The sequence below is a fragment of the Hyaena hyaena genome, unplaced genomic scaffold (genome assembly GCF_003009895.1).
Source record: "Hyaena hyaena isolate Hyena2069 unplaced genomic scaffold, ASM300989v1 scaffold_306, whole genome shotgun sequence".
NCBI classification, from domain to species: Eukaryota; Metazoa; Chordata; class Mammalia; order Carnivora; family Hyaenidae; genus Hyaena; species Hyaena hyaena.
Genome location: NW_024080935.1, coordinates 1,395,736 through 1,410,924, shown reverse-complemented (window position 1 = coordinate 1,410,924; position 15,189 = coordinate 1,395,736). Strand labels below are relative to the sequence as shown.

General features: G+C 47.4%; 1 protein-coding gene and 1 non-coding gene across 2 annotated transcripts in view; one reads left to right on the top strand and one right to left on the bottom strand.

Annotated features, from left to right (window-relative positions):
• Positions 1-608: 608 nt before the first annotated feature.
• On the bottom strand, positions 609-715 carry LOC120242299. The gene has a single exon (XR_005531048.1). It is a non-coding gene; the product is annotated as a U6 spliceosomal RNA (small nuclear RNA).
• Positions 716-7,296: 6,581 nt separating this feature from the next.
• LOC120242287 (zinc finger protein 48-like) overlaps positions 7,297-15,189 on the top strand; it is a 15,280-nt gene continuing 7,387 nt past the window's right edge. The window contains exons 1-4 of the mRNA XM_039247953.1: positions 7,297-7,885; positions 8,190-8,303; positions 9,076-9,592; positions 12,172-12,250. Coding sequence (XP_039103884.1) covers positions 7,690-7,885; positions 8,190-8,303; positions 9,076-9,592; positions 12,172-12,250 — 906 coding nt within the window. The 5' untranslated portion in view covers positions 7,297-7,689. The remainder of the gene's footprint in view (positions 7,886-8,189; positions 8,304-9,075; positions 9,593-12,171; positions 12,251-15,189) is intronic.

The window sequence follows — 15,189 nt, the reverse complement described above, 5'->3', positions numbered from 1 at the left end:
TAGTTCTTTGGGATATAACTTGCAAATTTTTTTTCAATCTGTCATTGTATATTGACTTTTTTAAATTATTTTATTTTTAAATGTTTATTTATTTTGAAAGACAGAGAATGAGCGAATGGGTGAGGAGCAGACAGAGAGAATCACAAGCAGGCTCTGCGTGGTCAGTGCACAGAGCTGGATGGGGAGCTTGAACTCAAGAAACCATGAGATCACAACCTGAGTTGAAATCAAGAGTTAGACACCACCCAGGTGCCCCTTTTTAAATTATTTAAACACTGAAAACAAAAGTTTATTTATTTATTTTTAGAGTGAGGTGGGGAGGGGCAGAGAGAGAGGGAGACACAGAATCCGAAGCAGGCTCCAGGTTCCGAGCTGTCAGCACAGAGCCCGACTCGGGACTCAACCCCACAGACCATGACATCATGACCTGAGTTGAGATCAAGAAGTTGGATGCTTAACTGCCTGAGCCCCTCAGGCGCCCCTATTTTAAATGTTTTTCTAGTGAAATGTCGCAGTTTTCACGTTATTCAGTGCCACATGTTGTGCTTTGACTCATATCATTTCCTCCAAGTTCATCTGGAAAGGGTGGCAACTCGCTGGGGAACTGCACAAAATATGGAAACTTCACGAATTTGCCAGTCATCCTTGTGCAGGGGCCATGCTAATCTTCTCTTTATCATTCCAATTTTAGTACATGTCCTGCTGAAGTGAGCACTGTATGCCTATTTTTAATCTAAAATGAAAAATATTTTTGGGGTGCCTGGCTGGCTCGTTGAAGAGCATGCGACTCTTGATCTCTGGGGCATGAGTTCGAGCCTCCTGCTGGGTGTAGAGACTACTAAAAATAAATAAATGAATAAACCTAAAATACAATGAAGAGCTAACTTTGAATTCTAGCCCTTGATTCCAACTGTTATAATTTCTAGGATTTTACTTTAATATTATAAACAGGCACAGGTCATTATCTCACAGTTTGTGGGTTCAAGTTCTGAGTGGGGCTCTGTGCTGACAGTGGGGACCCTGCTTGGGATTTTTCTCTCTCCCTTGCTCTCTGCGCCCTCCCCCCACTCATTCTCTCTCTCTTTCTTTCAAAATAAATAACCATTAAAAAATGACTATCTTGCCGTAGAAAAAGAATTTAACACAATTTAACACGACGAAAAACACTCAATGGAAGAAAACTTCCTCAACACGATAGAGGCCACTGATGAAAAACCCACACCTAAGATCACACTCAGCGGTGAAAGACTGCAGACTTCCCCGCAGAATAAGGAAAAAGACAAGGATGCCCGCCTTTGCCACTTCTTTTCAATACTGTACCGTAAGTTCTAACCAGAGAAATAAGGCCATGAAAGGAGATAGCAGGTATCCAAACTGCAAAGGGAGGTGTGACATGATCTCTAGTCACAGATGACAGGCTCTTACATCTAAAAACCCTAAAGAGGGGCGCCTGGGTGGCTTAGTCGGCTAAGCGTCCGACTTTCGCTCAGGTCATGATCTCGCGGTTCGTGGGTTCGAGCCCCGCGTCGGGCTCTGTGCTGACAGCCAGCTCGGAGCCTGGAGCCTGTTTCAGTCTGTGACTCCCTCTCTCTCTGACCCTCCCCTGCTCACGCTGTCTCTCTCTCTCCTAGAAATAAATAAAACATTTAAAAAAAAAAATAAAAAAAAAAAATAAAAACCCTAAAGAGGGGCGCCTGGGTGGCTCGGTAGGTTAAGCGTCCGACTTCGGCTCAGGTCATCATCTCACGGTTCGTGGGTTTGAGCCCTGCATCGGGCTCTGTGCTGACAGCTCAGAGCCTGGAGCCTGTTTCAGATTCTGTGTCTCCTTCTCTCTCTGCCCCTCTCCAGCTCGTGCTCTGTCTCTCTCTATCTCAAAAATAAATAAGCATAAAAAAAAAAGAAAAAATACTTAAAAAAATAAAAAATATATAAAAATAAAAACCCTAAAGATCCCGCACACAAAAGAACTGTTGGAGCTAAGAAATAAATTTAGCAAAGTGGCAAGATGCAAAATCAACGCACAAAAATCAGTCGCATTTATATATATTAGCAATGAACAATCCAGAAAAGTAATTGGGAAAACAAATCCATTTATAGTAGCATGAAAAAGAAGACACTTAGGAATAAATTCAAGTAAGGAGGCCAAGGGCTTGTACATGGAAAATTATGAAATACTGCTGATAGAAATTAAAGACCTAAATAAATAGAACGACACACGTGCTCATGGACTGGAAGACCTAATGCTGTTAAGATGGCAGCAATACCCAAGGAAATCTAGATTCAATGTAATCAAATCAAAATCCCAAAGGTGATGAAGTTTTGAAAGCGAGGTGGTGGTTACAAAACATTGTGAATGCACTAAATGCCGCTTAATTGTACACTTTAAAAATGGTTAATCATGGGCGCCTGGGTGGCTCGGTCGGTTAAATGTCTGACTCTGGCTCAGGTCATGATCTCAGGGCTCATAGGTTCAAGCCCCACGTTGGGTTCTGTGCTGACAGCTCAGAGCCCAAAGCCTGCTTCAGATTCTGTGTCTCCCTCTCTCTCTGCCCCTCCCCCCTCTAAAATAAAAGAGAGAGAGAGAGAGTGGGGGGGGGCAGTCGCGAGACACTACTTTTTCAAATATTCAAAAGAGTTGTAAGAATTTTATGATAAACACTCATGCCCATCATTTAGAGTCTACAATTCTGGATTCTATAATTAGGCTTTATCACATGTCAACCCATCTATCCATCCCGTCCATTCATTTATACATCTTATTCTATTTCACGGTAAGTTGCAGATGTCCTTATCCATCGTTCCTCAGCACTTCAACGTAAGGCTGAGTTTTATGCAAGAAACTTTAGCTCTCCCTTAAAATTCACACGCACTCAGTTATAAACAGTAAAACTTATGAACTAGAATTATCTTCTATATGTGTTATAACTTCTCATAACCCTATCTGATCGAGATTCTGGAACAACATACTGGTGGGGAATAAAACATTTTGAAAGCAAGAGCATCTTTGTATTTTTATGTTTGGCAGGAAAAACAACATGAGCTCAGCCACCTAAGATAGAGCAGTTTTAGTCCTGAAGATTTGTTTCAGTCTGATTAGTCAACACCCAAGATTATTGTTTAGCTCCATCTCCTTAAGTATTCTCTATCACATTGTACCTGAGTACACAAAAGTATTTTTTGGTCCAGATGAAATCCTTTATAGTTTCTCTTTAGGTAAAGTTGATTCTCTGGAAGGAGACTCCTATCTGAAGATATATTTTTCCTTACTCCCTTTCTACACTATTCATCACAGTGAGTGCAGGGAGGCCCCTACAGGACCCAAGTTTGTTTGTTTGTATGTTTATTTTTGAGGAAGAGAGGGAGACAGAGTGTGAGCAGGGGAGGGCAGAGAGAAAGGGAGACACAGAATCCAAAGTAGGCTCCAGCACAGAGCCCAATGCAGGGCTGGAACTAATGAGCCACAAGATCATGACCTGAGCCAAAGTTGGACGCTTAACCAACTGACCCACTCAGGTGCCCTTCCAAGACTCAAGTTTTAAAAAATATAAAATAAGCAAGCAATTGTTGAGGTGAAATCAGTAGAAGTCACACCAAAAGTCAGAAGTATTCCAGTGAAAAACAGCAAAGGTAGGGCAAGAAAACACAAAGACGAAAAAAGGCACTAGGTTGGGCAGCAATGAATAATTTGTGAACACGAGGGGGGCGGCACGTGCTAGGGCAGGCAGGAGAGCCAAACAAGGAGTGGTTCCAAGGCCAGACAGTGGACTGCTGTCAACAGAGAGGAAGGTTCTGTTTGTGAATCCAAGGACCAGCCCCATTCTTACCAAGCAGCATCTGGCATCCTGCCTGATTGCAGGAACATTCCCAATGGGATAAAGCTATTCAGTATCTATAGTCCAAGGCCACAAACCATTAAGCTGATCCCCCTTGACTAAAAAATAGGAAGACTGTGAATCGAAGAGGCAGAAGATACATATGATCCAGGACAGCAGAGAAGACCCTGGATTAAGGCCCAGTCCACTTTGATGGCTCAGGGAGGGAGGTTTCCCAGGGGGGAAAAATGGGAATTTGAGATTTGATGCTATCCCTGGTAATTCAGAACAACTTATAGAAGCACTAAGGGAATATGATACAAGGAGAAAGGAAATATAATTAGAAGGTTTTTAAAAGCAAACAATGGTGGGGCGCCTGGGTGGCTCAGTTGGTTAAGCGTCCAAATTCTGCTCAGGTCATGATCTCAGGGTCGTGGGTTCGAGCCCCGTGTTGGGCTCTACGCTGACAGCTAGCTTAGAGCCTGGAACCTGTTTCTGATTCTGTGTCTCCCTCTCTCTCTGACCTTTCCCTGTTCATGCTGTCTCTCTCTCTCTCAGAAATAAATAAAACACATTAAAAAAAATTTTTTTAAAAAGCAAACGATGGCAATGGGAATCATATTACAATATGTAAATCTATCAAATCAACATGTTGTACACCTTACATTTACACATCAAATACATCAGATGTATTTTAATTAAAAAAAAAAAAAGCAAACATTGACCAGAAAGGAAACATAATCATAGCATGTATAGGAAATTTTACAAATTTATTGCCTTATGTGGAGAAAAGAGGTAAGCAAAATGGGCATGGAAACTAAGCAAGTATCATTGCAGGGTGCTTACAAATAATTTCCAAAATGAGTCTATCAAGAAACAACGGCAAAAGCGTATCTTTTTACAAATGAAAGCTCCGAAAGAAATGGTTAAAGAGTTAAAAGTGTATTGATCCAGGGGCACCTTGGTGGCTCAGTCAGTTAAGTGTCCAGCTCAGGTCATGATCTCCATGGTTTGTGGGTTAGAGCCTTGAGTTGGGCTCTGCACTGATGGTGCAGAACCTGCTTGGGATTCTCTCTCTCTCTCTTTCTGCCACTCCCCTGCTCCCACTCTCGCTCTCTCAAAATAAATAAATATACTTAAAAAAAAAAGTGTATTAATGCAATTTGGGAAGATGAGAAAGTTCTAGAGAGGATGGTGGGGATAGCTGCACAACAATGTGAATGTACTTAATACCACTGAACTGCACACTTGTACCTAGCACAGGCAAATTCATAGATACATAAAGCAGATTAAAGCTTACCAGGAGCAAGGGGAACGACCAACTAGTGGGTTCCCGGTTTCCTTTCGCAGTGATGAAAAGGTTTTGGAAACGGATAGTGGTGGTAGTTGCACAACACTGTGAACGCAATTAACACCACTGAACTGTAAGATTAAAAATGGTTCAAATGGCAAACTTTTATATCTTGTATATTTTACAATTAAAAAAAAATAATGTAACATACCAAAGCCCATTGAACTGTACAATTTAAATGCATGAGTTATCTACTGAGCTAATTTAATCCCAAAGCTGTTATACAGAATGTCTTATACAAACATTCACAGCAACACGAAAGGTGGAAACAACTCAAATTTCCATCAAATAAACAAAATGTGGTATACACGTGTCCTGTTAAGCCATTTCAAGAAAAAATCTACATTAAGGGGCACCTGAGTGGCTCAGTTGGTTAAGCATCTGACTTTAGCTCAGTTCAGTGATCTTGTGGTTCATGAGTTGAAGCCCTGTGTCAGGCTCTATGCTGACAACTCAGAGCCTGGAGCCTGCTTCACATTCTGTGTCTCCCTCTCTCTGCCCCTCCCCTCCTCACGCTCTGTCTCTCTCTCTAAAGTAAACAAACATTTGAAATAATGTGGTTAAAAAAAACAACAACCTACATTAGTACCTATTTTCACTAACCAAAAGAAATCTGAAAGCATTTTTGCTTTTACAGAGGCAGCTTGCACCCCGTGCAGTGAGAGTGGCCCCACCAAGCTCTTTTCCAGGGAACTACACTCAGCCTCTCCGCATCAAGCTACTATAGCTTTGAATTGTGTATCTGCGCTTGATCTAGATTTATTTTGTGCATCTTTTAGTAAGATGTGTCCTACGGTATAAGTAAAGCCTAAGAGAGGTTATTTTTTGGGTCTGGAAATGTTCAAAAATTTTTCCATATAAGTTAATGGTAATTGCTTTCCTGCTTTACACCACTTCGGCTTTAGAAAGGTTTCATAGAAACATTCTACTTTGGGATGGCAGGGGAAACCTGTATCCATACAACGGAGTATTATTCAACCATAAAAGGGGTGAAATACCGATGAATGCTACATCAATGCACCTTGAAAACTTCAGAAATCAGACTCGAAAAGGCCACAGACTGCAAGATTGCATTTCTGTGAAATATCCAGGAAAAGTAAATGCATAGAGAGAGAAAGATTCGTGATTACCATGGGATGGAGGGAGGGGATCATGGGGAGTGGCTGTTCAAAGGGTAGGGGGTTTCCTTTAGGGGTGATGAAAGCAGTGATAACGTTTGCATATTAATAACGTACTAAATGCTTAATTTTAAGGTATAAAATTGGTTTTTGTTACATGTATTTTACCACAATCAAAAATGCGGTGATGACCGGCAAGTGTGTACAAGGAAACATTCAGGGGTGACATCAAAGCTGTGTATTTTGTTTTGGGTGATGGTTAACACGGTTGTACTTGTCAAAACTCGGCGAATGTTACACTGAAGAGCTGTGCGTTTTACTTTACGTACAATATAATTCAAATCAACAACAGAGTTCAAAGTGGTCTCTAGGGAACAAAGTGAAAGGGTACAGGGGGCTGCCTTTTTCATTATAAACCTTCGCATTACTTTTTAAAAACCATGCCTAATAGTTAATTTAGAAAACATTTTAAATGTAATTAAAAGTGTCCCCATTCCGACTGCAACCTCACCATGCAAGTTCCTCCCCTAAGCTCCAGTCCAGAGACTGAGAGAGCCGTCCCGCCCGATGCAAGCAGTCGGGCGCGATCCACAGCCGTGGTCTCAACGGTAAACGTGTACCCGGTCTCTACCTCGGCTATAGCCCAGGCGTGGCCAGTGGGTCTCCCGAAGGGGCTGGGGACCGGATTCCAGATCCTGCGTCGGGAGGCATGGAGGAACACCGTCGAGGACACAATGCCAGCTCCATAGATGCCGAGGAAGCCTCGAGGCTCCACAGACAGCCGCCCGAGTGGCGCTGTCCAACGCTCCACCAGGCCCGGCCTCTTCCTGCTCTTTGGGCCAATCACCGGCCGCCTGGCCGAGCAGGCAAAGGGCGGTGCTGGAAGCCACGGTCCGTCCATCTTTCTTGAAGGCAGGAAGGCTCCGCCCCTCAGCCCACCTCAACCCCGTTCCCATTCCGCCCCGCCCCGCCTATTTCCTCTCCCACCCAACCTGCAGCGGCCATTGTGGTTGAGGGCAAGTGGCCTCTGAGGCCAGAGAAGCCAGACAGGCGCCATGTTTGATATGGTCAAAGAATGGCGCCCTTAAAAGAATCCAGAGACAACTGGAGCCAGGATGTCGCCATATTTTCTGAAGACACCTTCCGGGTCTCTTAACCCGGCTGTCTAAGTCCAAGCTGCCATGAAGTGAATAAACACCGAGGGGTTTTGTTTGTCCCCACCACACCCCCCGAATCCCTAGCAGCCAGTCCCTGCTACCTCGCGGCCCTCGACTGCGCTCGGACGCCGAGGCTGGGCGGGGCCCCGGCCGCCGCAGCCCTTCCTGTGGACGACGAAAGCTGAGGCCGCGCGCGGGGAGGCGGTGGCCCCGGGGACTAGGCGGCCGCTGCTCGGGGCCGGGAGGCCCCAATGGCGCCGCCCCCAGGCCCGCTCCTGGCGCTGAGACCCGGGGAGACCGGGCCTGGTTGCAAGAAGCCCGGGGCCGTGAGCTTCGCGGACGTGGCCGTGTACTTCTCCCCGGAGGAGTGGGGGTGTCTGCGGCCCGCGCAGAGGGCCCTGTACCGGGACGTGATGCGGGAGACCTACGGCCACCTGGGCGCGCTCGGTGAGGCCCCGGGCCAGAGCCCCCTCCTCCTTCACTGGGGTTCACAGGGGAGATGACATGAGGAGCGAGAGGGCTGTGAGCCCTAGGTCCCGCACTATTCCACCAACAGCACCAGCCACCTCCATTCCCAGGGCTTCAGGTTAGGGAGCGCTTCCATCGGGCATCCGCTTCCTTTAAGCAGGAGCACTGCAGAAGTTGTCCAAGTTGAGCATAAATTCTGAGGAGGTGCCCTACCCTGGCAGGGGGATGCCATCTTCCCAGAACAGCCTCTCAGCCCAGCACTGTGATCCCTGTTCTCTCCCAGGATTCCCAGGCCCCAAACCAGCCCTCATCTCTTGGATGGAACAGGAGAGTGAGGCTTGGAGCCCCGCCGCCCAGGATCCTGAGGAGGGGGAAAGCCTGGGAGGAGCTCTGAGAGGTGAGGGATGGTCCCAAGTTTCCCCCCACTTGGCGCTCCAGGGCTTCCTGTTGCACAGAATTTTCTTTTGAATCCTCACTGCCAGCGTCCCTGAAGGAATTAAAGAGCTGCCAATGTTGGGTATTAAAGAGGAAAGAAGGCAGACCTGGTACAAAGTTTTCAGAACTTGGGACAGTGGTCATATTAGGACCAGAGTAGGAGAATCAGGAGCCCAAGTCCAAGACTCTGGTTTCTAGGTCCCACTTGGAGAAAACACCACTCATTCTTCCTTCTTCAAGAACAACTAAAACCCCCTAGGCATGGAAGCGGTGTCAGGTCTGCCTTTCACATTCCTCAAGCAAGGCAAAGTGGTACAAGCAAAAATGCCCAGTAATCAGCAGCTTGGCTCTTCTCCCCTCACCATCCCCGAGAAGAGTGATCTTGTGCAAATGTTTCCTCATCTGTAAAAGTCTTACCCTACAAAAAGTTGAGAAAACACAATAACGGTGGAGCTGTTTTATTGAGCATTTACTAAATGCTTAACATGCTTCCACTGATTTAATCCTCCTGGCAACCCTGTGAAGTAAAGAAGCCTTTGATTCCCATTTGCCACAAGAGACAGCACGGCCCGGATAAGCCACTCTTAAACGTAAACCTTAATTATCATCCTTCAAAGCCTGTGTTTTAATCGCTGGACAGTACTTATCTGCCGTTTCCTAAGTCAAAGAACCCTACAACCTGAAATGGTGTAAGCAAATGTGTTGTAAAACATATCTTAATTCCTGTTTCCCAGGAGGCACCCCAAACAAGAATGAAGAGGCATCAGAGGAAGGGCCAGGAGCCAAGGGACCCCGAAAGACTCCTGGGAAGGAGCCTTCTAAAGAGCTGGTTAACCACAACCCGGATTGGACCCTAAGAAAGGTTTCGGCAAGAGCACAGCAACCCACCAACGCTGCCTGGGAGCAGAGCACCGGTGTGCAGCCCGCGGTCCCGGTGCCCAGCGTGGACGCTCAGGACAGCCAGCGGCGTCACGTGTGCGCCGACTGTGGCCGCCGCTTCACCTACCCGTCGCTGCTGGTCAGCCACCGGCGCATGCACTCAGGGGAGCGGCCCTTCCCCTGCCCCGAGTGTGGCATGCGCTTCAAGAGGAAGTTCGCTGTGGAAGCACACCAGTGGATCCACCGCTCGTGCTCCGGGGGGCGGCGGGGCCGGAGGCCTGGGATTCGGGCTGTGCCGCGGGCTCCGGTGCGGGGGGACCGGGACCCGCCTGTGCTGTTCCGACACTACCCGGACATCTTTGAGGAGTGCGGGTGAACTGCGCCAGCAGGCCCCGGGGGTGAGCCTGACCTTGGACTGCCTGGGCCTTGAGGGAGGCTCCTGAGTTAGGGATTTGGGAACCGAAATTCATCCCTTGGGCGGCCCTCTAGGATCCCTCAAGTTTTAAAACTTGTAAAAAGTGCCTGTAAAGATTCAAACAGATTAAACTTGACACTACCCCCCTCCCCCCTCAGGCTTTCTTAAAAAAATGAAGACAGGGGACTTTTCTCAAAGTGTTAATCTCAGCAGCACGTGAAACCAAGATCTTTCCCGGGTCTCAGGAACCTGTCCTTGCTGCTTCTCTTCATAGGAAGCAAATGCTGAGGGGACTAAGGCCCCGAGAGGGGCCCAGGGCCTCATGGCTAATTCACAGCAGCAGGGAGCCTGGGAAGTGAAGTGGGTGGAAAGAATACAGAGCACAGATCTAGTCTCTGCAGCTTGTCCCCAGGCACAGCTGGTAAGTCACATGCCATCCCTGAGCCTCAGCTCCCTCATCTGTAAAATAGAAATTCGTAATATCTACCTCAAAGGGTTACTGTGAAGGCTGAAATTTTAACAAGGTAGTGTGTACAATGTAGTAAATGTGCAATAAACACTTGTTGAAAGAGCGAATTACTGTTGACATTTTATGCTAAGGAAAACGTAAAGAAGCCTGCTAACGAGGCAGGGCATGGATATCAGTAGCCATATTTTGCAGATGAGTAAACTGAGGCTCTAAGAGAAGAAGTGATTTTCTCACAAAGTATCGCTGCTATAAGGCAGCAAAGCTGGAAACTGACACAGTGCCTAGATATCTACCACTTTATTTTTCTTTTTAAAGCTTACTTATGTTGAGAGACAGAGTGCGAGTGGGAAAGGAGGAGAGAGAGAGGGAGAGAGAGAGAATCCCAAGCAGGCTCCATGCTGTTAGCACAGAGCCTGACACAGGGCTTGATCCCACAAACCATGAGATCATGACCTGAGGTGAAATCAAGAGTCAGATGCTTAACTGACTGAGCCACTCAGGCGCTCCTGTCTACCACTTTCTATGGGCAATCATGTCTGGACAGAAAACAGATCAGGGGCTCAGGTGTAGGTGAGGTGAGAACTGAGGCCTGGGCAGTGGGCTAGCCCTGCCTTTCTGGGGGAGTCTCAGCAGGAAACTGAGAGTCCCATCAAGGCCAGTGACCTTGCACTTAGAAAATGCTGTCCTTGGGGTGCCTGGGTGGCTCAGTCAGTTAAACGTCCTACTTTGGCTCAGGTCATGATCTCGCAGTTCGTGGGTTCGAGCCCCACATCGGGTTCTGATCAGGCAGCTCAGAGCCTGGAGCCTGTTTCAGATTCTGTGTCTCCCTCTCTCTCTGCCCTTCCCCCGCTCATGCTCTGTCTCTCTCTCTCTTTCAAAAATAAATTTAAAAACTATTAAAAAATTAAAAAAGAAAGAAAGTGCCGTCCACATTCAGTGGCCATATATTGAGTCGCTTCTGTGGGAGAGACTGCTAGGTGGTAAGGGAGTTCCAGGATAAAGCAGGCTGATCCCATTCATTCATTCAGCAAACACCATATGAGGCCTCTGTGGATTTCTGTGCTGGGCTCCAGGGACACTCGGACTCAGGTCCCATGCTCCACGTGAGAAGACAGTGATTGGGGCTATGATGGAGGGAGTCCAGAGGCACCACCTAACCCATCCTGCCCTGGCGACACACCAGGAAATGCAGCTTGGGGAAGGAGGTGGTTGTACTTCCCATAGCATAAGTAGGAATTGTAGTAGAAACAGTAGAGATAGCACAGTAGGAATTGGTGTGTGTGGGAGGGAGGTTTTCAGGCAAAGGGAGACTTGCTTCATAGAACGGATAAAAAAGGCACAGTGTGGAGTAGAGGTTAAGAGCATGGTCTCTGGCGTCAGACTGTCTGGGTTTGAACCCTGACTCACTTGCTTGATAGCAGTGCAGTCTCTAGCAAGTCACTTCTTGCCCCATCTCACTTGTGCCTTAGTTTCTTCATCTATGAAACTTGGATAATAAAAGCACCTACCTCCTAAGAATGGTGTAAGGATTAAGTGAAATAATACAGGGGCGCCTGGGTGGCTTAGTCGGTTAAGCATCTGACCTCAGCTCACGTCATGATCTCACGGCTTGTGAGTTCAAGCCCCGTGTCGGGCTCTGTGCTGACAGCTAGCTCAGAGCCTGGAACCTGCTTCAGATTCTGTGTCTCCCTCTCCCTCTAGCCCCTCCCCTACTCACTGTCTGCCTCTCTCTCCCTCAAAAATAAATAAACATTAAAACATTTAAAAAAAATTTTAATGATATAATACAGCAGAGGGCCTTGCACTTTAGTGTTTAATAAACAGTAGTTATTGTTATTCCAAAACAATACAAAATAGTATGTAAAGGGGAAAAAGAGGAGACCTATGCGGGTCTTCTGATTCAAGGAAGTTTTCCTGGAGGTGGTTCAAACTGGCCTTGAAGGAAGGGGAGGCTGACACAGTGCTCAGTCCCATGAACTGTGAGATCTTGACCGGAGTAGAAACCAAGAGTCGGAAGCTTAACTGACTGAGCCACCCAGGCGCCCCCAGCAAGACTTTTTCTTGCAGCTGCTCTTGTTTGCTGACGTTTGGATTGGGGAGTAAGATACTCAGGAGAGGCTTCTGCTGTAGAAACTGCATGGCTCAGTGACTGACAGTATGATCTGTGAGCAGGTAAGTCCCAGAGGGTTGAAGCACGGAGAGCCAGAGCAGGGGAGCCCAAGGGAGCCTTGGAGGGCGTGGAGGCCAAGGGATGACCAGTCCTGGAGAGGGATGAGTCAAAGAGAAAGTGGAGCTGGAGAGAAGAGGCACCACCAGGGAGGAGGAGCGGAAGCAGGTACAGTGTATCTAGCACAAAGCTGCCTGGGTCAGCAAAAGGCACACATTGAGTGCTTCGTTTCTCATTTATCCATTTAACAAATACCTACTAAGCATTTGCCAAGTACTAGGCACTATTCTATGTGCCAAGATATAGCAGGGAAAACAGACCTAGGAACCATTTTGGAACTCACTTTCGAGGAAGGTGGGGAGAGACAAGTGATAAGCCAGTACTTAAGTAAGACAAGGTATTGTAACTGTAAATAATAAGTACTGCAAAGGTACTAAAACAGATGACGTGCTCAGAGGGCCTGTTGCAGATGGGTACTTAGGCCAGGCCTTGGTACAGAGGAGACATCTGAACTGAGATCCAAACGATGAGAAGGAGCCAAGGGGAAATGGGAGTCGGGGAGTGCAGGGTTTAGAGGCTGGGAGTGGGGGCCAGGCAGGGGTTTCCAGACAGGCCGAATAGCAGGTGCTATGCTCTGTGGTAGGGGTGAGTCTGGGTGAGGTGCGGAAAGGACATCGGTGGCTGGATTGAGGAACTGAGCGGAGAAGAATTACAGATGAGCTTGGAGGAGGGGGAAGGGAGTGGGTCATAGGGCTCTGGCTTGGTGCCAAGTTTGGATTTGATTCAAATTGGGAAGCCACGGGGTGCCTACGTGGCTTAGGCGGTTAAGCATCCGACTTTTGCTTAGGTCATGATCTCTCGGTTCGTGGGTTCGAGCCCCGCGTCGGGCTCTGTGCTGACTGCCAGCTTAGAGCCTGGAGCCTGTTTCAGTCTGTGACTCCCTCTCTCTCTGACCCTCCCCTGCTCACGCTGTCTCTCTCTCTCTCTCTCTCTCCTAGAAATAAATAAAACATTAAAAAAAAAAATTAAAAAAAAAACTGGGAAGCCACTGGGTTGTGGTTTTTCTTTTCCTTTTTGTTTTGGTCTTGTGATAAAATATACATAATTTTTTTTTTTTACCATTTTAAGTATTTTTAAGTGTACAGTTTAGTGGCATTAAGTACATTCACATTATGTGCATCCATTACCACCATCCCTCTCTAGAACTTTTCCATTTTCCCCAGCTGAAACTCTGTACCCATTAAACTCCGGCTCTTCCTTTCCCCAGGCTCCTGCAACCACCCTTCCACCTTCTCTATGAATTTCTTTTTTTTTTTTTTAATGTTTTTTATTTATTTTTGAGAGAGAGAGAGAGACAGTGTGAGCAGGGTGGTGCCAGAGAGAGAGGGAGACACAGAATCCGAAACAGGCTCCAGGCTCTGACCCAGCTGTCAGCACAGAGCCCGATGCGGGGCTCGAACCCACAAACCCTGAGATCATGACCTGAGCCGAAGTCAGACGCCCAACCGACTGAGCCACCCAGGCGCCCCCCCACCTTCTCTATGAATTTCACTGCTCTAGGGACCTCATATAAACCACTGGGAAGTGGGTTTGGTTTTCTTTTAATGTTTATTTTTGAAGAAAGAGAGACAAAGTGTGAGCAGGGGAGGGGCAGAGAGAAAGGGAGACACAGAATCCGAAGACTCCAGGCTAGTTGTCAGCCCAGAGCAGGATGTGGGGCTCAAACCCACGAGCGGATACATCATGACCTGAGCTGAAGTCGGACACTTAACCGACTGAGCCACCCAGGCGCCCCACCACTGGGAGGTTTTAAGTAGAGTGTCAAGGTGATTTGATTTGCAAACGCTTTCTGGCTGCCCTAAGAATGGGCTGCAGTGGGGCAAGCAGAGTGGAAACGGAGAGGAGCAGAAGGACCAGAGGTAAACACAGAGTTGACAGGACCTGCCTGTGAGCTGGGTGTGGGGGCTGAGGCATCAGAAGAGCCTGGAATGATGATAAGCTGGAATGATGATAAGCTGAGCAAGGAGGAGGAGGAAGAGGAGGATTGAGGAGCCAGTTGCTGGAGGGGCCTGGGGCTGGGGGGGGGGGCGGGGGGCCGCGATGACAGGGTGGACCGCAGCATTTTAGATCTGGAAGACAGCTCTTGGTTCCAAAGGTTTAAGCAGGGTTTAGGAAGCTGTGGGTGGAAGAGGTTTCTTTGCTGAGGAGATTCTTCAGGGGGTGTGGGGAAGAATGCTTGTTCTTTCCACAAGCTCTCATGTAAATACTGTTCCACAGAACACGCTCTGAGAAAGGCTGAGGCCCGGTCTTAAAGACCTTACTTAAGATCACACAGTTGAATTGGTGGCAGAGGCAGGTTTGGAACCCAATCCTCTCGATTTCTCAGTGGGTGAACTTGCTCTTTTCACTACACGAGGCTGCGATGTGGGATGGATGGGCAAGGGAAAAGGCTGGAAGCCCAGAGACCAGCCAGGTGACCCAGGCCTAAACCATCAAGGGCCTGAGCAAGAGGAGCCCACTGGTGAGAGCTGTAACAAAGTACCTTTTGTGAAGCCTGTCACCCTTCCTCCAGGGCAATTTCACATACCTCCTAAACGCCAAAATGACATTTTTTTTTGTCCTGAGATGAGCCTTAAATACAACCCTTTCACTTACTTTCTTTTTTTTTTTTAAATTTTTTTTTAATGTTTTTTTTTTTTTTTTCTAGGAGAGAGAGACAGCGTGAGCAGGGGAGGGTCAGAGAGAGAGGGAGTCACAGACTGAAACAGGCTCCAGGCTCCGAGCTGGCAGTCAGCACAGGGCCCGACGCGGGGCTCGAACCCACGAACCGCGAGATCATGACCTAAGCGAAAGTCAGACGCTTAACCGACTAAGCCACCCAGGCGGCCCTCACTTACTTTCTTTTTTTTTTTTTTTTT